Source organism: Rhinatrema bivittatum, chromosome 5 (assembly GCF_901001135.1).
Source record: "Rhinatrema bivittatum chromosome 5, aRhiBiv1.1, whole genome shotgun sequence".
Classification (NCBI taxonomy): Eukaryota; Metazoa; Chordata; class Amphibia; order Gymnophiona; family Rhinatrematidae; genus Rhinatrema; species Rhinatrema bivittatum.
The window spans coordinates 271,987,063-272,009,968 of record NC_042619.1 but is presented as its reverse complement, the minus strand read 5'-3'; the positions used below and the strand labels follow the sequence as shown (position 1 = coordinate 272,009,968).

The following is a 22,906-nucleotide window of genomic DNA, read 5'->3' as shown; positions in this document are numbered from 1 at the left end:
GGGGAATAAGGGGACACAATTCCTCCTGCTTAGACAGCCGAACCACCAGAGGGTCATCACCCCCCCCCCCCCCGCCAGGAGCATCCAGCAACAACGGGTCGTCCCTGCCGGCCTTTGGGTCCGGATCAGGGTCAGAGTCACCCTGGGGCATGGCTGCCTGAGGGCCCGGAGAAGGCAGGACCTGATGTTTGGCAGAGCCACAAGTGCTGTCCTGAGACCTCCTCTTTGCAGCCTTCCTAGCCAGGAAGGCTTCATACATTAGTAGCACAAACTCCAGGGGAAAAACCACCGGGTCTCATATCCTCGCTACTGGAATCCGAAGCTGTATTCTTCAGGTCTCCCTGGCCCGGTTCCACCACTGCTGGGGAAAGAGTGTGTGTGTGTGTGGGGGGGGGGGGGGGGGGGGGACAACACTTCCTTAGCCTTCTTCCTCTGGGTAACCTTCGACCCCAGGGGTATAGCAGTTGATCCTGCTCTTCTGGGTACATTCCTAGGCTTTCTGGGCTTCTGACCCTTGGCAGAAGAGCCCTCCCTCCCCTGCAGCACATGAGGCACAGAGAGAGTGAACATCCAACTCTAAAACCAGGCCACAGGCCCTACAAGCCTTCACCAGGGCACTGTCAGACATGGCAGTCCTTCCCCCAGCTCCACTGGGTTACCAGGAGGAGGAAATCTGACGGGCTGAGTCTAGCACAAAAAAACAAAATGGCTCCCAGCCTAGCCCAGGCCCAACCGATTAAACTGCCCAGGCCCTCAGAATGCCTGCTCTGAGGCCAAAAAATGCACAGGAGCTACTTCCCCACCTGAGGAGGCTCTGGGAATTAGGATGCTGCTCCTCCTCCCCCAGCAGAGCACTGCCTAAAACGGCAAGCCTCAGAGAAAAGCCCCTGCAGAGAAAAAAAAAACTGAAGGCAAAAATTTTTTTTTTTTAATTCAGGAAATAAGAACCAAAAAAAATCCCCCACAGGGGCTACTTTCCTTTAGGAGGCACTAGAAGAGGGCTTAGAGTAGTGGAGGGAACCAGTCCCCTGGCTATCCAACTCTCCAGAATCCAAGTGCTCTACAGCTGGAGGTATCCAACCCCCCCCCACCCATTCGCCCTGCTCCACCCAAGGGATTGCCCACGATCGGAACCTCACACCTCGGGGAGCCCTGCAAAAACTCAGTCCAGAGCTGCAGGATGCATGACCACCATCTGCTGGAGACAAAGAAATACTGAGGAGCTGCAGATGGCACTCGAGTTATATAGCCGGGCCTCGAAGTTTGTTCTCTGCCTCCATCTGCTGGTAGGATATAACCCACTGGTCTGGACTGATCTGTGTATGTCCAGGAAACACGCAACTCCTTGTGCTCTTTATTTACAGTTACAAGTCTATCACTGTTTCCTTTCCTTTTGAGTCCATATTTCCAATTCAAGACTCTACTCGTGCTTAAGTCACCAATTAGTTATAAGTTCCTTCTTCACAAACTCCTTTCACTGAGGCGTCTGTGCTTCCAAACTTGTACCTCCACTCATTGCTTTCTAGTCTAGTAAGTAGTGTTTCCCAACCTGTGTGCCACCAAACAACTTCACTATTCCCTGATGCTCAGACCCAAACCAGTATCTGGGCACTGTTCTCAATAAGTGACATCAGCAGTGGCTCTTAAACGTGTAGGAGCCCCTTTCTGAGAACATGTATAATTATGCATGCCTCTTCTTTCTAACTACAGCGTGAGCCTCGGAGTGTGGTAATTAATGGGGAACCCCTAGGCTATGCTTTGTGCAGCCAGTACTTCTCATCATCCCCTTCCTGCCTGTGTCTTATTCCCCCCGGCTGAGTGAAAGCATGCACTGAACAGTGGATATGACTCACGCTGTTGGGAGCATAGCATGGTGGGGGAGCTCTGCAGCCACATGTGGTACCTTCTCCTACACTTGTATATAGAGGGAGCTGATCCATTGTGACAGGTTCATGTGTTTTGCTGCCCCATCTTCCCCTGCATTTTAAAATTTGGACACAAGACTAATGGGGCTTTTAGTCCTTCCATATCTCTTCTTTTGGCCGTTTGAGTCCTCCCCGTGTCCACACTGCTTACTCCATGGAGCCTAGTATGCCACACAGTTTTGTGCCATGAGATTGAAAAGGCTGGGAACTCTGTTATAAGGCGTTTCAGACAGACAGTTATTGCTACAAAAACATAGCCTTACCAGGCTCCTGTGCAGCACAATAAATGAAGCCTTGACACTTTTAACATATCAGATAGCAGCTTCTCAGCCGCTGGCTGCTTTCCTAACTTACAAACGGATGACTGGTCCTAGTGGTGGGGACATTTTCAGATTATCCTCCCTATAGCCAGGGCTCTGTCTCTCCGACTGCCCAGCCCCTTTTCTCTTCCTTTCTTCTCGGGCTGTCTTTTTAAACCAGCTGCAATTTATTGAACCAGCTTCAGCAACACTTCCCAAGCAAGAACAGCTGCAGACTACAAGGGCTTAACAAATATGACTTCACTTCCTGGTTGGCTTTCAGTCGCTTAGAGCTCCCCCTAAAGGCAAACAGCCTGAACTTCAGGAGAGGCAAGCTTATTTTCCCACAGAGAATACCTAATCTGGATACTGTTAGTCCTTTTTAATACACAGAAATAAAGGTAAAATAAAAACAAAAAATATATATATATATATATATATAAGGTGATATATTTTATTGGCCTAATTTAATACAGTTCTTGACTAGCTTTCCAGGGCTAATACTGTTCCTTAGATCAGACCAGAATGTTTTCTCCCCTCTGGGTTTGCTCATTTAATATTATATTTTATTCTGACCAGAGGAAGTCAGTCACCTTCTATATTTTCTGTTAACCTTTATTTTCCACAGAGTGTGTGAATGCATGTGATTAAAGGTGGCCGTTTCCACAGAGGGCATGGGCCACGTAACCAGGGCTGCCATCTGGACTGTAGGCAAGGCTAGAGATGAGCTGGCAGGGGCAGGAGGACTAGGGCAGGGCTAGCAAGCATCCTGGCCCTCATTAGCAGTTTGAACTGGCTAATCCTCTGATAAGTAGTAACAGGGGGCCCCTTGGAGACATCGAAAAAGCCAGGAAGGGAGGCATTATTTGGGTGTGGGACAGCTTACAGAAGCCCCACCCACAAGGCCGGTGCAGCAAGGACCACAGGCGCAAGGAAGGGTGCAACTTGAACAGTTATGTTCAGGCGCCATTGGATAGGGGGGTGCCTGGGCAATGGGAAACTTAGCATCCCAAGTCCCCGATAGAAAGGGGGCACCTGGGAAGTTATCAATGACAAGATGCTAGCATTTACTAAGACCATGGGCGGGGGGTCTGGGGAAGGCCATAAAACGTGAGGTGGAGACAAACAGCAGGAAGCGGCTGTTGTCACATTCCCTTTGCGGCAGCGTTTGTGGAGCGGGATGCTGCCAGGCAATTGCTTTCTAGTTGTGGGATTAGTTAGGAGCTTTCAAGTTGCATGGGATTGTTCCCACCCTTGCCGGTGGGGGTACAGTGAAAGGTTAGGGCATGTGCATGTTATTGCTTATCATGTGGTTGTTCCATTTATATTTGCATTTTATACATGTTAAATAAAGCTGCTGTGGCCGTTTCATCCACTAAATAAAGAAATAAAAAAGGCTTATCTGGATGAGGACAAAGTGGTTAATGGGAAGGGGGATGAGGAAAGTATGAGTGTGTATCTGTGTGTGTGGGGGGGCGTGGGGCGGGGATTATTTGGCCCCTAGTAGGCCAACAGTGTGACATGCCTGAGCTATGCTTGGGAAGAGAAACCAAGGAAGCCAAAACGGATGTCTATTCACATACAAGTAATTAAAAGGCCCGCACATGTAAAATGAGGGAGATATGGGCATGGCCAGGGATTGCGCACGCCGAGTGCATTTTAAAAAAGGCCCGGCCACGCACGTATCTCCCGCTACGCTCAGAAGTGCCGGGCCTGAAGAACGGGGCAGGCCAGGGTGGGGAGGAGGCTAGCCGAGAAGGTGGCCATTAGGCCCTGTTCTGGGGAAGCACGCGCTGGCAGCCAGCCGGCGTGCAGAACTTACTCCCGCTTGAAGGAGTGGGTAAGTTCTTCAACAACAACAACAACAAAAAAAACTAACCCAAAAAACTAGTTAGGGTAGGTTTAGGGGTCTGGGAGGAGAGGGGAAGAGGGAGGAAGGATAGGGTTAGGGAAGGCCCAATCGTGTTGCCACGCAATTCTTTTAAACCCCCCCGTGCGCGGAGGCCAGCCGCCCGCACATTAAAATTCGGCATGCGGGAATCGCATTTTATGACATGCGTGCGACGATGCATGCATGTTATAAAATAACCACACGTGGGCCTAGTTTATAATCTGGAGTGTGTATGTGTGAACCACAGGGGACATATCAGGGCTTTACTGTCCATGTCAACTCTGCTTTTCAAAAGGTGGGCTAAGTAACCCTCATATCTCCTCCCCCAGAAGACTATCAGCTGTATTCACATTATTTGTGCATCCCCACCCTCACTGTGAAATTGCAGTTTCCGATTCCTGCACTTTTTGGAAGAAGTGCAAATTCCTTCTAAGGGTTTTACATCCTCTTTCCCACCCTTCCTCTGACTTTGGTAGCCTTTTTCCTCAGTTCCTTCCAATTCACCACCGTCCCCTGCCCCCCAGCCATGAAAGAGACATAAGCAGCATTCTCTCTTATTGCATTGGCAAAGTGCTTTTATTAATCAAGAATCCAACTGATATGCTTTAGAAATTCAACAAATCATCATGGGAGGAAAACATGATTAACAAACAAGACCTTATGAGATGAACGGGCAACGTACAAGAGAAAGCAACTGGTTTAACATGCTTTTCAGAAACACAAAACACTGACTTAATGCAGCTTTTCACAGGTACCGTTAAAACATCTGAGTAACTTATGATATGACATTTTTACAAAAAGCTGAAAAGAGCAGAAAAGCAGTGAAATGAAAAGACTAAAATTCTGGACATTTCAAAATGAAAAGAAAAACATTAGCTTCACTGGTGAAAAAGCAGTCCTCCCAAACCTTTGGAATGATTTTGACAAGTTGCTTCCCATAGGCACACATTCAGAAACCATTCTTCTGTATGAAGTGCTCTTGTGCTCTGAGGGCGCCCCCTAGTGGGCACTAAGTGTTAGTTAAGTTAGGGGCAGAATAATGTATTAGACTGGAACACACACCGCAGATTTGGGGGTTATTTTTTGTAATTTTAAGGCTCTAGAAAAACATCTGAAGAGATACAGCTCTACATTGCTAGCATTAAACAGTTTCAAGTCATTTCAAGGGAAGGGAGTGTCATTTTTTACCTGTTTTGGTTTCATGGGCCCTAATTACCCTGTGCTCCTGTGAAGGTCCACCTTTAAAAACACATTTTCTTAAACAAATTCTTGACTTTTGGGAAGCTGGGCGATGGATGAAAGATCCTGTACTGTATTCCCACAATGGTGAAATTTCAGAGACTTGCCTGTAGTCTCACCGGAACATGCAGATCAGTCCAGGGGAAGGGTTGAGAAAAAAAAAACCTAACCACCCCTCCCCCTAACCTACTGTGGATGGCATGAAGGGCAACAAAGGGAATAAAGCACAGTAACATGGTTGACTGCCAGCAAACAGTACATGATGGCAGATAAAGTCTATTTAGTCCTCCAGTATGCCTGGTTAACAGCTACCATGTCACAAGGACAGGCATTTCCAGTCTTAGAGAAAGCGAAACTACAAGGCCATGCAAACCAGCACCAGAGCTGACTGAAGGGGTTACTATTCAGCACATGTATTTCTTTAATTGCATATATTTAAGTTTTGTGTTTCTATAAAATGAAGGCTGCAGAACATTTTTTTACCCCAGTGTGTGCGTGCTGGAAGATGTAAGTATCTGTAGGCTCTCCATGCAACATTTATCCTATCAATAGTGGGAAAAGATGTTCCTTATACAGCATTCCACATTTAAAGCTAATGCAAGGTATCCATACTATTTTGCTCAGATTTTTAATCTCCTCCAATATCAACCAGAAAAATGAATCTTCACTGTTCTCAGAGCAGCTGCTTCTTCCTGATAGTGTATTGCTTTGTAAATGATTTGGCATGGTCTGCTACTGCCTTTCCTGCACCTCAGGATGATGCTGGCCTTCTCCATAAAGCGTTATATTTAAAAAGTGTTGGCACAAGTTAAATCGGCATTTTGTACTGTTTGGAGAGTAACCACTGCAATCTGAAAACTTTGGGGGTTCAATTACTAAGTATTTTTCCTATAGACCCAGCAGGGGAGAAAAGCCTTAGTAAATCAGGCCCTTGGTTCTTCAGCAGCCTGGGACTACAGTCAGACCCAGTCTGAAACTTTTTGTGATGTCACTACTCATCCAAACTCCACCTCTCCCCCAACATCTGGAACGGGGCAGATGAGGTTTACTCTAGATAGTGGATAAGAATGTGGGCAAGATGCCATGACTAGGGAGCAGGGAGGGAGAGGGAAGCATATCTGGTTTACCATGTGTGAGGCACAAGGCCCAGCTGTGAGGCACCACCACATCTGTTACTGAACCCCTACTCGTAGCCTACTGCACTTTTCAAATGATCGGTTTGGGTAGGAAGCAAAGCCTTAAATGTGCCAAGAATAAGGTTCAAGCTACTTTGTTTTTCAGAGCCCTGCGTTCAGGTCTTCCCCATTATTTGGCTGATCTGGCCCCCTATCAAACTCAGAGGGTACTTCCCTCTTCACAAAAAGAACTGAATTTACCCTTGCCAGTGGAAATTAGGCTGGAACATACATGCCACTGCGCCAGTCAACATTTCTAGTTATCAAGCTCCTTGGCTCCGGAACGCCTTACCCTTTGATATTCGATCGGAAGGCAACTACCTAAAATTTAGGAACTTGGTTAAGTCCTGGATGTTACCTCAGGCATTTTGTGATTAGGCTGCTTGTTTACTACTATGATGATCTCTCTAGGAAATCTGTTAAAAATATTCTTCCTACTATAAAATTGTAATTTAGTGATTTTTTTATTTGAATAATTATTTTAGTTTTATCTTTTTTTTAGTGCATTATATATAGCTTCTGACAATTTTATATAAGGAATAAATCCTAATATTGTGGTTTTATTTTGTTCCGATTCATTTTATATTGAAGTCATTGTTTTAGTATGTGTGCAGTCCTTTGATACTGGTACAGAGGCTGTGTGGAAAGAAGTCATTTAACAGCAAGTGCACCTGAGAATAAGAAAGAGAGCAAGCGAGAAAGACTATTTTACATCTTGAGCCCTGGAGGTTAAGCCTGTTGTGAAGGATTTACCTTACTACCCCTCCTTAACCTGTGTGGAACAGGGCTAGGTGCCTAATCCACCTTAAATCCCATAGAGGGAGAGGGCAGGACCCTGCTAGACAGGTTAGGAGGCAGAGCCTAGCTGGGATCAGGAGGCCCCCCCCCCACATCTCCAGCAGTTGGAGCTGCTGACCCTCTCTGAGAAGTTGTGTTATGAGTATACAGCAAAGGTAGACAGTCATTGCTAGTATTATTTGCGAATTATGTTAATAAAAAGTTGAAACTGCATGAGAAAAGGCTGGAGTCAGCATGGTTCCAGCTCTAGCCCAAGAGATTTTGCTCAGTCATCCTCACATATATGTTGACAGGGTGGGGATTTTTTTTCTACACAAGGTACAGAGGAAAACCAAGTCTCCAGGGAAGACTGTGAAAGAAAGTTTGTTGGGTGTAGCCTGCCAAGAAGTTTGGAAGCAAAACAGTGCTCTTAGGAGTAGGCACAAGAACACAGATGTAAAGCAGCTGAAAACTGTGTCGCTCAGGGAGCACACAAACGAAAAGCAAAAAAAGAAAAAGAAGTTTGTGTAACCCTGCCTAAGGAAGGGGGCTGGGATAGAAGGAAAAAAAAATGCTTACTGGCTCCAAGAAGAGCACACAAGAAAAAAAAAAAAAAAGGGGGGGGGGGGGGGATGGACTGCCTTTAAAAACAGAGAGTTGTCTGTGGGGCCTGGAAAGAAGTCAGGATTAAGTTTACAACAGGTGAAGGAGGCAAGGTCCACCTGGAGTTCGGGCTTACACTCAGTGGAAAAGTAGGTGGTTTTATTTTTTTAACCTTTATAGAGGAAAAAAAAAAAAAAAAAGAGAAAAATAGTGGTACAGAGAACTGTGGATTTGACAGGGCATGGTCTCGGCAGAAGGTGAAACTTCTAGTGTGTGTGCGCAGGGTGTAGCCCTCCAGCAAGCAAGCTGTGACTAACAGACAAGAGAAAGCAGGACTCCAGTAAATATGCAAGCATTGGTTCAGAGCCTCTTAGAAGGGCAGAAGCAGCGGCAGGAAAGTGTCCTGAAATACCAGAGTCTCTGGACAAACCCCTGGGAAAAACAGGAAGCAGGCAGGGCACGTATGACTGCTGGTCTGACAAGTAAAACCAGGACTGGACTCAGTATAGCTGGAAGCAGAGAGAGAGAGCGCGCGCCACAGCTACCCAAGTCAGCTGTCTGCTCTACCCTTCAAAGGGACACTGCTTTGGAGGAAGCTGGAGGTGGCAAGGCAGCTGCCATCAGATCAGTTCCTGATTGGCAAGAGCCTACAGAGAAGCATGCAATGGGACAAGAGTGAGCCACGAGAAACCCCATGGTCTGGGAAGCACACTGGTCTGGTCTGGCAGAGATAAAGATGGATGCAGAGGCTGCACAGCAGCTCACTAAATCACGACTGCAGCTCTATCCTTCAGAGAGAGCTGAAAGCAGCAAAGGGGCAGAAGCCAAAGCAGACCCCGAGATGCAAGAAGGGCTTGAAAACCAGGTAAAGGAACTTGCAGTGATGGACTTTAAGATACCAGAAAGCTAATGGTGGAGCTCTATAGCCTAGGCTGCAGAAGGCAACACAAGCTGCCCAGAAGGGGGCAGTACAGAATGGCCTCCTGGATGCAGCACAGATTGGCCTACAGGAAGCAGTGTGGAGCAACCAGAGAGGGGCAAGGCAGAGAGACCTCAGAGAGACATTGCAGGCTGGCCAGGCAGAAGCGCTGCAGAGGAACCAGATGCAGGCTCAGCAGAGAGGCCGCATGGAGGTGTGACAATGAGACCCCCAGAGAGAGGTACCTCAGGGAGCCTAGAAAAAGGCACTGTAGAGTACCCAGGTGCAACCACTGCAGAAGGACCGGAGGGAGGCGCTGCAGGTGGTGAAGGCACAGAGAAGTTTACAACGTGTGGAACATTTGTGGTGCCACAGAAAGGAGACAGGTTCTGAAGGAGAAGCAACAGCACGTTCAGGCCATTCCAGGTCTCGTAGCTAGGACCTGCTCAAGTTGCTAAGGCCACCAGTTATGTAAGAGAGATGGAAGCCTATGCTGGTAAAAGGAAGAGATGCCACATCGATAATAGTTCAAGGCCACCTGCAGAGCAGCGCAAAGAGGCAGCAACTCAGGGTGAAGTTGGATGGTTACAGGCTGAATTACAGGAAGCACTTTAGCTCTGAGTTCTAGCGGTGCTGAAGTGGACACAGGCGGTAGCAGATCAGAAGAGGGCCAAGGAGGAAGCCTTGAATATCTGGGCAATAAAGTATAAGGAGCTCTGACTCCTTGCGGATGCCCAGCAGAGATACAGAGAGATGGCTGAACAAGAAGTTAGCTGGGTGCAATTGGCGCTAGAGCTAGAAATAAATAGAGAGCCATTCAGGCCAGCTCCTGAAGGAGGAGTAGGAGCAAATCCTGTTCCTTGAGGGCCAGAATCTGAAGTTGCAAGAAGAAAGACAGCTAATAAAGAGACACAGATGCAAAAATGTACTTTACAGCTGTCCTTTAAGTAGGAGGCACTGCAGGCTGAGATAGCCAGAGCAGAGGAAGAATCTGTACAGAAACAAGAGGCCCTCAAAGTAGTGCAAGAATTACAAAAGTAAGTGGTGGGTTTGCAGATGGAGCTGAAAGCAGAGAAACACTTGTGCTACGAAGCAGAAATCCCCGGGAAGGACCTGGAAGTGGTGGCATTAGAATTAAATAGCTGCCATGCAGAGCTCAAGGAGCAGATCTTCATGCTGACCTCCCAAATCCAGAGCTCCTGGGCAGAAGCGGAGGATGCCCGAGTGGCCGGTGAGCAGCTGAGGCAGAAGCTGGCAGCTGCAATGCACATGCAGCACGCGCCACTGTCGCAGGACACTGAGCTAAGGAAATCATATACGAGGCCAGAGTCGCTGGCCTGGAAGCACAGTTGGCTGAGGCTACCAGGAAGCAGGAAAACAGCCACTGGAACAGAGTACAGACCACCTGCAAGCAACCTACATCTCACCAGAGCAGCATGAAAAGGAAACCGCTGCCATGTCAAGTAACATGGTACAGCTGCAGAGGCAGCTGGCGCTACTCGTACAGAGTCATGGCCAGGAGCAAGCCCAAGACACGGGATCCGGAGGTCACCGATGCTGAGCTTCAAGCCTATGCACAGGAGGGAGCCCTCAGGGTGAACAGGGCCAGAGAGAGAAAAAGGCTTGTGCAGATCTGACTGAGGCACATGCAGGCTCGCAGCGTGGGACCAGCACAGAACACACATGTGTGTAGAAGAACAGTTCTGGGGGGGGGGGAAAGCATATTGCAGGCACTGCAGAAACAGGTGGCACGGGCCAGACATGAACGTGACCAGGGGAGGACTGCGACACGGCGTGCAGCCACCAAGGCACAGAGCCAGGAGCATCAAGATGAGTCGCAGCCAAAGGAAGTTAATGCCCTGCAAATTAGGGGGGGGAACAAGCTTGAGTATGCCAACAAGGAGAATACAGAGGCGACCAAACTTTGGAAGTTAAAGCTGAAGTCAGAGCAGCAAAATGTAACGGGAAGCTTAAAAACCAACGAAAACGCCGAGAGGTCCACTCTTGCAAGAGAGAGACTGATGCTCTGGAGAGCGGGCAAAGGAAAAAGAAAGCTTGGGAAGCCTTAAGGTCCAAGCTGGGAAGGACAGAAGAACAGCACCTAATAGAAAAGATGTTTTGTACAGACTGCAGGTGGCTACAAATAAAGTGAAGGAGCCGGAGGCACTGCAAGGAAAATGCAAGGCACAAACGGGTGTCAGAGACCATTTTACAACTCTGATGACAGCAGCTGAAAGAAAGCTGGTAAACCAATTCTGAAGGGAACTTGGAAACCTGGACACTGAAAGAGAAACCTGAAGCAGCAGAAATGCCAGGAAAGAAAGAGGAAATGGGAAACGTTTCTCAGAGGAGCCAGAGTAGCACAAGAGCCTGCTAGTCCTGGGAGTAATGTGTCTGCTGAGGGGCAGTTCCAAGTTTCTTCGGCAAGAGAGCTCCAGGTTTGGAAAGATAATTGGGAGCTAAGAGACTCCAGGAAAGAAAGAAAAAGCAGAACTGGAAAATGTGCAGAACAAGCAATGGCAACCGGAGAAACAAATGCTGAAAAGCCAGAAGGAGGTGGCACAGAGTCTGCCTAGAAAAGCAGGGAGACAGGTAGAAGAGAATCCACAATAGCAGCACCCAGGAGAAATCACAAGAGTCCTACCAGAGGCTCCAGATGAGCTCAGGTAAAGGACGAGGGGTGGACACTGGGGAAAAAGGCGCGGTGGGGGGTGACCCTGATATATGGGGGCAAACTTGACCCTAGAACTCTGACCCCAGGCCTAGCTGGAGGAGGCCAGACTAAGGGGAGTGGGGAATTGAGAAGCTTCCCCTAGGTCAAATCCAGGGGGACTGAGAACGCTTGGACCAACGAGTCCAAGCTGAGAGGGAGGGAATGTGAAGGAGTGGCCTCATCCACCTTAGATCCCATAGAGGGAAAGAGCTCTGTTGGTGGGCGGGACCCTGCTGGGCAGGTTAGGAGGCAGAGTCCAGCTGGGATCAGGAGGGCCCCCCCACATCTCCAGGAGTTGGAGCTCCTGACCCTCTCTGAGAAGTTGGGTTACGAGTACGCTGCACAGGTAGACAGTTATTGCTAGTATTATGTGCGGATTATGTTAATAAAAGTCGAGACTGCATGAGAAAAGGCTGGAGTCAGCTTGGTTCCTGCTCCACCCCGTAAGATTTCACTCAGTCATCCTCACAGTGTCCCTCATCGAGAAAATCCATGCCGCAAGGTTGAAAAGACTGGCACAAGTGAACCGGGCCCCGGAACTGAGTGCGTCCCCTGCACGTTAAGTTAGAGGACTAAACAATTTTACTACGCTGTCATGTGATCGCATCTGCCCAATTACAGTGCTCAATTTCTCATTAGAAACTGGGTGCAGAGGAGGGGGAACAGCTCAGATTACCAGAAATAAAATGGATGAATAAAGTCAGCACATCAGGGGCAACGTTAAATCGAGACTTCTCATTCATATTACACACTTTCTAAAACCTTGTATGATAAAAAGGAAGAAATGAAAAACAAGGCGGCCTTCCCTTCACCGTTGGTTTGACCACCTACTTCACAAGGCAGTTATATTAAACCTGGAGATGTGTTTCCCCTCCCCCCCGCAAACCTCAAAATTAAAATGAAAACTACGGTATTTTAAGGTTAATTTTATCACCCAGCAGTTAGGGCTTACGTGCATAGGTTTGCTATGAAGATGCTCGGGTAACCGGCCCGGTGTGTAAAGCTCCACCTCCTCCGAGGAGAGGGTTGACTTGTGCGCATAACATTTTAAAATTAAACAAGAGAGGCTTGAGCTCCAGTTCAGGTCCCCGGAATTCCTCTCTGCAGTTGGTGTTATGTCTGCATGTATCCAGGTTATACCCGTACAGCTCAGCCTCTTTTGTAAGAGCCGCTTACGTTTATAAAGCCGGGTTTTATTCATGTGCATAGCCTTAAAAAAAACCAAAAAACAACTAACCCTTTAGGTCTAAATTGCTGGGGTTCAATTTATTTTCCTGCTAGGCCTTTTGTAAATGTTTCTCTGCCTCTTGGTCGCCCCTTTGGTTAGGCAGATGCAAAGATTGCCATAGTCTTCAGAATTCAAACCGTAATGTGAGCAGTGCAAATCAAGGGAAAGGATTTGAGAAACAAGTTCTGCTGGCTCAGAGACGCAGAGAAAGGGAAAACCAACAAACTGGAATAAAAAAAACAAAACAATCCTTCAAACCCACGGCTGACGGATCACAGAGGGGTTATTGCTTTATCGTTCCGCAGCATGGTGTAGGCAGTCCAGCCACTACTTCATACACAGGAACCGCATTGGCATACAGTTTAGTGGTCACTTACACACCATCACACTGAGCGTGGCATTTACTAGCAGAGAAACCCCCTCTCTGAAAACCACCCTGCCCTTTTGTACCTTGTCGGACTGACAAGGTACAAACGGGGAGTTTACATTTAACTGCTTGCATGGACTTGCCAGAGAGGAGTATCCATTTGTAAACTCTGTGGGTATATGTCTGTACCCATCGCCCCTGCCAGCTGTGGGATTTTCAAAGAGAAACCCCCACAGGGAGTTTTCCTTTGAAAATTGGCAGTGCGGCCATTATAAAAATTGCCCCATAAAAGATCCAAATGCATAAACCCTAGACTCTAAAAGGAGAGAGGGGAGGAATAGGAGAGAGACAGTCACATACCTCAAAGGATTCGTAGTGCACAAGCAGCAAACCTTTATCAATGACAAGGAAGTGCTAGAACAAGAGTTCATGGTGTGAGGCTCCAAAGGGGCAGACTCAGGAGTAACACTGGGAAATATTTCTTCACAGAGGGGGCGGTGGCTGCATAGAATGGACTCCCAGAGGCGGCAAAAAAAAGGACCAGAATTCAAGGTGGCCTGGGATAAGCACAGAAAATCCTTATGCTGCAAAGAAGTGAAGATTAACTGGTTCACATAGCCAGTGGTATACAACAGGGAGGGAAAACGGGCAGACTGAATTGGGCTCGTTATATCTGCTCCTATTCTAGGTTCCCCTGTAGCCCCAGAGATATGGCAGCATCCCCCCCACCCCCCCCCCCCCCTCTCAGGAAGAGCCTACTCCTGAATTAATTCAAACATGTCTCTTTTAATCCTTGGTGGTTCAAATATAAAGCTCCTGTGACAAGAAGTGTTGTCTTCCTTGTGCTAACAGGTACACACTGGTTGGCAACTGTCCCCAGCTGTCAGTGCCTGGACACAGCTGAGAGAAACAAAACCAGTAGGAGAGCGGCTGAACTTGACCAGTGTTGGCGTAAAGGTGGACATGGAGGTTAACCAGGCCTCAGATTTCACCCCACAAGTTGGAAGGAAGGAAAACCTATGCCATTTTCTGCTCTTTGCAATGGAAACATAACAGCAAAAAAAGAGCATGCGGCCTACCTCGTCTGCCCATCCACACCAAGTGCTCAGCTCTACGATCCCTAACGCCCTCTCAGACAGCCACACACCCCCCCCCCCCCCCGTGCTTGTCCCATGCTCTCCTTTGGGTAGTGGAGACAAGAACAATGCCGGCCCCATCTAACAATCATCTTAAGAATTTCGTTTGCCCTAGATCTAAGTTGTGCTTTTCAGTCCTAAATGAGCCCTGTTTACCTGCACTTTGTGTTTATAAAATTCAGCCCTTATTTTAATTTAAAGATAATTATTCTATCTTGCAGAATACACCGTTTTGTGCTCCCTCTAGTGCATGGAGATAAAACTGTGAAAGTCAATAAAAATTAAAAATAAGAGTAACAGAAACTGAGTCAGGCAGTGACACACCTTCTGGTGGTGGCTTCCAACTCGCAGGACATCGGCAGTGTAGGCTATCCACAGGAAAGAGTCATACAGGTGGGTTACGTGGTAACAGACTCTGCATTCAGGAACCATTAGCCCAGAATATTGTAGTACCTTAAAGGATACCTTATACTGACGTTATATACTGTTCTAAAGCTTTTACTGTGCAGCCACTGATGCATAATTAGAACTAATCAAATCAACTATGAGCTGGTTTTTAAGATGAATGCTCCACAGGGCCTAACCTGGTTGCTTGTTTTTTTTCTTGGCAAAGCTACTCTCTGTGTTGATGTCATTCAGTATCAGCCGCAGGTTCTTCTCTCCTTTTCCTGGAATACATGTATTCGAAGATAGCATCAAAGAAGCTCAGAAAAGGACCCCATTTTATAGAGTCCGAAAAAAAAACAAAAAAAAAATAAGCCAGCTCAAGAGACACTAACAAGCCAGGAAATAAAGCAACCACTCTTCTTATGACCTTCAACAGTAAAAGGCCAGCCATCCTTGAACTCCTCTCCCCACTGGGTCCTCGGTTTAGATTCATGAAGGGAAAAACTTCCAAACAAGACAAAAATGTCTTCCTCTGTAAGCACGGCACTAAGATAGAACCATGATAAGAGCAGTCACTCGTATTGAGGATATCTGCAGTGCAAGACCAGGGACAGGGTGAAGCAGGTGCTGTCAGTCACTGGGGACAGCAGAGGGCTGGGCCTGGTGCCCTTCTCCCACGGGCACATGCAAAGGATATTACACTCCCGGCAATGCTCAGGGCCATCGTGCTGCAGTTATTCCCTCCAAAAGAGTGCAGAGCCTGCTGTTTTGTTGAGAGCGCTCCTGTGGTTCCCTCAGTGCTGTATATATATATATATATATATATATATATATATATATATATATATATGAAGAGTAGCACTACAGAAATGCTAAGTGGTGATCAGTAGGAGCAGACCTCAGGTCAGTCATCATATTTAGAAGTGGAAAGGGATTTTCCTTGTGCACTGTGCTGAGTGCTTCGCGTCACCACCCTCTGGGCAATCAGGAGGAGGATGGAAATGATGGGCCGCTGGTTGTCTTTCAACCAAATCAGCCATGGAATGGTCTGGACAGAGGTCTCCAGTGACCCAATCAGCCAAGTTCTCCTGCAAGTACATACATGAAAGCATTTTATCATATTAAACAAATACTTTGATGTCTCACAGTAGCTTGTTTATACATTAATACTGTTTTTGTAAATGGGGCCAGAAACCCCCCCCCCCCCCCAATATGCATTGTTATTTTTCATTTAGCACTAATCCAAATTCTGTGCTTGTTTAGAACACAGCTCTCATGTGTTAGTCTGCCAGTGTCTCTCTCTGCCAGATATTGCCAATGGGAATCGGAAAGCAGAGGTCCCCTGAGGCCTAATGATCTCATGAGTATGGGTGTGCAGCACTCCCAAAGATTCCTCCTCCCTACTACAACCCCCTGTCCCCCCAGCTCTGCCTGCTGAGTACATCATCCAGTCCAACATACATCGGGCTAGAGAGTTGCACCTTTCTGCGTCCCATGGCAGAGCTGCTACAGCCCTCTGTTGCATGCATGGGGACATTCACCGCAGGCGCCGAAGGACCAGCATGTGGTGGCTTTTCTCCAGTAATATGCCTTCTACTCCAGATTACTGTATGCCTTCTCTAATGTAAACGATCCGAATGGTACATTACCAATGGTAAGCAGACAGCAAAGCTAGCATGGAGGCTTAGATGCAGGCTGGGCACTCCTCTATCTCCTGCAGTCTCTGCTCTATCATCAGCCGGAGGACCATGTACCTGCAGGAAGGCAAGAATAGCGCTAGACGTACAATCCATGGCCACCTCGGAGGCAGACTACAGAGCAGCTCCTTAAGGAGTGCAGGAGAGAAATTGGTGCATGCTAGAAAGATGCAGCTCTAAGCACATCATGGCAGTGGCTATTGAAGAATGCAGGGGGGTTAGGTTTTACTCCGCGTTCTCTTCAGGCCCTTTTACCCAAATATGTTTGAAAGAAGTCTGGCAGAGTCTAATTCAGGTAAGATGTGTCCCGGTAGACTCACATCTAGTGCCATATGCAGTGACTCAAAAGCCCCATTGCCTCCCTGTAGTGCTGGCAAAAAAGATTTGCTATCCAACTGGTCAACCTTTGGTCTACAATAGTTCAGAACCACTAAAAAAAAAACAAAAAACTGGCAGGCACTGACACCTCAACCAAATCCCCAAAAGTTTGCTTGCTGGTATATATTTTGATGAAGGCAAACTGGGAGAGAGAAAGAGATCCCGTCTGCCTGGGAAAGAATTACAAGCAAAATACTCCGCGCCCTTCAGCTTGTCCCTGGATACCAGAGCTGAAATTCTCGTCCATGACAAGGGAGAGAAACAGAAAATGCTTGGGGGTGAATTTTTGGGTTTATGAAGTGTGACAAACAGGTGCACAACACAATTGACAACACCACCGGAATTTAATTTGGGAAAACTGCAAAGCTTTGCTAAACATATTCTTACGTTTGTAAGCCTGAGAAGGCAGAGACTATTTTCCTTGTGAGCAGGAAACCCGAGTCGCACGGCGCCCTTACTCCTCCCGCACTGTTCTTGCGGTGATCACCGCGAAGTGCAGCTCAAAGGGCCTGGAAGCTGTGTGGATACTCTCTGGCTCCTGGCTCCCACCGGCCCCAAAATTAAAATGATCGTCAGGGCAGAGAGCAAGCCCTTATTATCCTCACGGCTGCAGGCTCTTAAAGGGGCAACTGCCAGCAACATGTACGTAAAATAACGACCAGTATTTTAACCCCAGACTACAGCTGGAGGGAGTGTGAAGAGCTGAGGTGGCGGGGGTGAGGGACAGAGGGAGCTGGGTGTGGAAGAAGGTAATGAGCACGGGGGGAGGGGTGAAAGTTTTCCTCCCACCGAGTCATGAGAAGAAACACACTTTCTTCCACTGGGTCCGGAGGGGAAAAAAAAAAAAGGATAATTTGAAAGCCACCGGTCTAATGTATATGATAAAAGGTACACAGTGTAGATGTGGCTTACAAAACTGCCCCCTCTCTCCGGCACCCAATGAGAAAAGGTGAGCCTGCCGCCTTGCACAGATCCATGGGCGCCATGTTACGGTCGGCTGGTGAAGACCACAGCGAACGTGGCTGTGGGGTGCCAGCCCTGGAGAGCCCAGCCCAAGTTTCTCATCCGTCGGGAGGAGGGGCAGCAGGACTCGGGCCAGGGCAGAGGCAATGTGCGTGGGCGCTGGCCAAGGACTTACTTCCGCGTTAACTTGGTTACTTCTCGGTCCTCCTCCTCTTTCAGCTTCTGGATGAAGCTCGTGAGCACCGGCATCTCAAACTTTATGTACTGAGCCACCTGTGTGGGGAAACATGAAAAAACAGAACAGCGCTTTTATGTGTGACAAGGAGCTGCTGCTTTTCTGCTCTGAGGCAGCCTCATAACCCACACCCAGAACGTCGCTGTAACTTGGTGCAGGTCTGCCTTAGATTAACGGGAGGAGGAAACGGCCGTACAGATGTTCATGGCAGTAAGATGAAGGGGCTTTGCTTCATTTTATAAATATGCAAACGCATTTGGAACTGGAAAACAGCAAAAAGTGGGGGGAAGGAAGGGGGGACGAGAGACCCTCTGGGCCTCATCTATTAACTTGCAACAGGCACTGCTTGGCCAGGAAGAGCCGCACCGGGCTGTGGGAGAGAGGGTCTTACAACACAATTAGGCAGTGCTGCTTGTTTTGGATGTAAAAACTAAATCCTGTTGTGAGAGACTAGTATTTTGCATTAGAAAGTTACATGTTTTTGGTATATAAAAGTGGTAGTTGGGGCTGGATAAGATTCCTCGCTTGATCACTGGAGTATCTGTTCCCATAGAGCCCTTTTTACACATTTGCATAGAAAGGGACATATTGTTACAACAGAAAGGGGGTGTCCTGAATCTCTTCCCGGGAAACATTAATGTGTATTACTGGATTACTCGATGTTTCCAGTGTGCTAATCAGTCACTGCTCTGTAAGAATAGCAGGCACTGGAGGTGTCCTTAAAGCGTTGACCAGGATCCAGGACACAAGGCAGAGTTTGGGAATATGAAAGTCCTGAAGGGCTTGTTTATTGGGGGGGGGGGGGGGGGGGGGGGGGGTGTCCAGTGATGCTGTCACCAAAAGTGTTTTTGAGCCTTAGGCAGCCGACCAAGCAGCTGTGTACTGCAGGTGACTAAAAAGCCATCGATTCCTGGGAAGCTACCAGCACACGACACTACTGACACACGAGATCCTTCCATTAAACAGCATCAGCTCCGAGCCACAGAGTCTGATGCAAGAGAAGTCCTGGGGTGAGGATTTATAGGACAGAAGCATCTTCAGCCTCTTCAGGTAGGTTTAATTTTATTTAGGAAAAGAAAGTGCCAAGTTCATTGACACAGCAAGGTCCAGACAGATTTATCTTTTTTCCTTTCGACTCAAAACGGAAAAAGCTCTTGAACAGGTCAGGCCTCAGTGAGAGCTTCTTTGCTCTTTCGGTTTCAGTGCTGTTACCATTTCTTTCCTGCAGAGGGCAAACAAGGACTGTAGCTAGATGGACCACGGTTTACATTCGTAGACTGAATGTTAAAGCAAAAGGAGCATTTTTTTTAATGTTAAATATCCTTATTAACATTGTAAGAATAGTACAAACAGTAACAATACAATAAGAAATACATTATACCCCCAACCCGTACCCTATCTAAACAAGCCAACCACATCATACATTAGGTCGAATGTCGTATCTTGTACATCCGACCCCCACTAAAGGGTACAAGCTCAACCCACTAAACTCCCTCCCCCCCATCCTCCCACAACCCAAACCCCCCACCCTAACTCTGAGTAAGAATAGGCAAACTATACTATACCTTTATACTATAAGATCCCTAGAAGTTATTGAAAATTAAACTCCTAGCTCTGCTAGAAAGGCTAGATATATACAGATCCCATATTTTCAAATACCTGGTCTTGGACTGGATTGACGAGCGAGCTGCTAAAGATTCCATAAACATGTTTTAAATCGCATTCCTCCACCGCCAGAAAGACGATGGGTTAAATCCCCTCCAAACCAACAGGACAAAAGGTTTACCATGGACAAGGAATTTCCCAACCAACAGCCGCTCGCTCTCTTTCCTAATGTGTTTGGGTAAACCCACATCAAATAATATGAGTTCTGGCACTAAAGGAATGTCACTGTCCAACAAATTAGTAATACAAATAATAATCCTCTTCCAAAACTGAGAAATTACCGGGCAGTACCAAAAGGCATGAGAGCCCCTCGCCAGGGAGCTCTTTGAACAAACCTCAGTAGTGGCGTGCTTAGCTTTAAAGGGCAGCGCTTGGGAGAAAAATGCTCTATGTAAAAAGTTAAATTGTGTCTCCCATAAATAGCTGTTAGAAGACACTTGTTTTAGCTTCCCAAAACATGTAAGTAAAGAATGACTTGTGAAATGAAATCCAGCATCCGCCACTGATCTGAAAGAACAATGACCCAGTCTACAATCTCCAATTTCTGCCACGTCTTCTGAATCTGAGAAGGAGTTTTCCACGCTCACTAGGAAAGAAAATCATTCAGTTTCTTTATCACACTAAGTGCCAGGTCTTCTGAGCCTAAAGAGTGTATGTAGTGACAACTGTAGATAAGGGGAAAAAATCCAAAGCTCACAACCCAAACTGCGTTTGTAAAGTTGTGAAAGATAAGATAATCTCATCAGTAGACAATGCCTGCTGAAGTTGAGCAATGCCCTGGAATAAGACCCGGGCTGAAAATCTAAGTTCCCCCATAGCGGCAAAAAAGGCATGCATGACGCGGATAACTTCAACCTCCTCAGCAATGTCCTCCAAGCCCATCTGAGAGGGGATAACAGCAGGTGATGGGCAAGGCCAATAGGAAGACAGAGTGAGAAAGCACGTAAAACACAACGCAGATCCAAATGCTGCATAACTGCTCGATCACTCTCACTACGGGTAAAAAAAAAAAAAAAAAAAAGAGCTCTCATAAAGCCAAACCCTAACCATTCTCAGAAGGCAAGCTAAATTATATCCCACCAAGTCTGGGAGACCTAGCACCCCCCTGCAACCAGGGCTTTTTCAGCCTTGACAACACAATTCTAGGTTTCTTACCCGCCCAAATAAAACGTAAAAGCAGCTTATCTAAAGCATGAATATCTCCACGCTTCAAAAGGAGGGACATACAGCCATTTAGGAAATAAAATCTTAAAAAAGGTTTATCCACCCTCCCAGCGATAATGACAAAGTCTGCCATATCAGCAGTTTGTCTTTAGTAATATTCATCAATGGTGACAGATTAAGCACATATAATCCATCTACATTGAGTGTAACAAAGAACTCCTCACCCCTTTCAATGGAAATTTTCCAACCCAATGTTCCCAAGGTGTGTCAGGATATACCAAAGCTTCAGATTTGTCTTTTGTTCAATTTGAACCCTGAGAAATCCCCAAAAACCTGTAATAATTGTAAGAAATGAAAAAGAGAAGACACCGGATTACAGAGGAAGACCAATAAATCATTCGGAAATGAAAAATATTTGAAAGCAAAAAAGACCCATTGTGATCCCTTCCATCCCATAAAGGAAAGGGGTGAAAGAAGAAAACTCCCCTCCACCAAGCGCATTATAACAACGCTGTTGCTGTTGAACCCAAACTCTGTGTTCCTGGTTCACAGTTATGCCAACTCATTTCCCTCAGCGAAACGGTGAAATGCCCAATGAAAGGTCAAAAGACTCCGGACCTCTCAAGAAGCAAGCCAATAAAGCATATAAATAGCTTTAACGTGCTGGTAAAACTCTGCGGGCTCTCTCCAAGCGCTCCGCCAAACTCACTGCATCCGCAGCCCATTGGAGCCATTGAACGCCCTCCGGGAGACGTACGCAGAGCTTGGTGGGATACAGAAGCGCGAGACGCAGGCCCATCTTGTGCAGAGAGCCTTGATGAGCAATCCTGAAAAAACCATTACATTCTTATCGTAGGCGAGTCTTTGCCGGAACGTACAGCATGACTCTAAGCCAAATCCAGGAATTTTGCTATATATCACATGTGGCCGCTCTGTATGTCCTCGCCACACACTGAACCGATGTGCCTGCTCAGTGCATAGAGAGCCTCTCGCCACATCAAAGCCCAGCTCGTCTACTAACCACGATTCCAGAAAAATAGGTAGATCCGAATCCTTTAGGGACTCAGGAAGGCCAACAAATCGTAAATTATGTCGCAAACTATTTTCCAGGTCCTCCAAGCGGTCCTCATGCCTTTGGATCACCGTTTTCAAACCGCTGAGTTCTGCTCCATTATGACCACCGTCATAATTAGCTGATATTCTCTGCTCCATGTCTCTGATACGCGTTTCATATGCAGCCATACGCTGGGTCACCTCATCTAGTTCAGCGGAGATTTTTTTTTTAATTCTGGCTCCAAGGCTGTGACCACAGGCGTTTTTAATTCTGCGATTGCCATGCCAGTCAAAGCCATTGCTTCTGAGGTTGATGAAGCGGCCACCATCTTTCCTGCACCAAGCAGGGACTTCTCCTCCTCTTTTTCATTTTCTTGTTTAGTGAGACAAGCAGACATACTGCCCAAAAGAAGCCCCAAGCGATGTCCTGGCTGGTTAGTCACAGATGAAGTAAAAGAGGCATCAAAAATGGAGGATGGAGGCCGATGTGGCAGGAGGTGGCACAGAGCAAGAAAAATCTCCTCTCATTCCGTGCAAGGCATCACGTGACCTCCGCATTTTTTTTTTTTAACTGCTTTTTTTCCCCCCCAACACTGCAGTCCTTGGACTGGTGATTAGTACTGGTCTATAAATTCATTTGGTGGCAAGGACCATAGGACAAGCGCAAGAGGAGCAGCACTACCAGACTCCACTTGCTAGAAGTAACGCTCTTATTGCATAAGAGACCATTCACAAGGTGCACTAAATAAGCACCTATGAATTTATCATTTGCAGGTGTTTTCTAACGTGTTTTATATAATAAAATAATTATTCCTAATGATGGTTTTTTACACTTTGTTGTAAACCACTTTGAGTTGAATGTTCATAATCTTTCATGGTAGTAGGGCTGACAATATGGAATGCTCTACCAGCAAACATAAGGGCTGAGTCATTAGCAAGGTCTTCTAGTAAAAATCTTAAAGCTTTTTTGTTTTCTCGGGCTTTTGGGACTTAATAGTATCTTTTGTTACAGGTGTGATTCTGGTGTTTCCTGATCTGGTTAGGTCTGTTTATCGTCTTGAGGTTTTGTAATGTTGTTACTCGTGGTTTTAT

At 46.9% G+C, this 22,906-nt stretch overlaps 1 protein-coding gene across 2 annotated transcripts in view; it reads right to left on the bottom strand.

The window, feature by feature from the left end:
- Window positions 1-7,928: 7,928 nt before the first annotated feature.
- RASSF2 (Ras association domain family member 2) overlaps window positions 7,929-22,906 on the bottom strand; it is an 89,980-nt gene continuing 75,002 nt past the window's right edge. For both annotated transcript variants that reach the window (XM_029604060.1, XM_029604059.1), the window contains exons 10-12: window positions 17,873-17,970; window positions 16,309-16,413; window positions 7,929-15,747 (exon numbers count right to left, since the gene is read on the bottom strand). In XM_029604060.1, coding sequence (XP_029459920.1) covers window positions 16,344-16,413; window positions 17,873-17,970 — 168 coding nt within the window. In that variant the 3' untranslated portion in view covers window positions 7,929-15,747; window positions 16,309-16,343. The remainder of the gene's footprint in view (window positions 15,748-16,308; window positions 16,414-17,872; window positions 17,971-22,906) is intronic.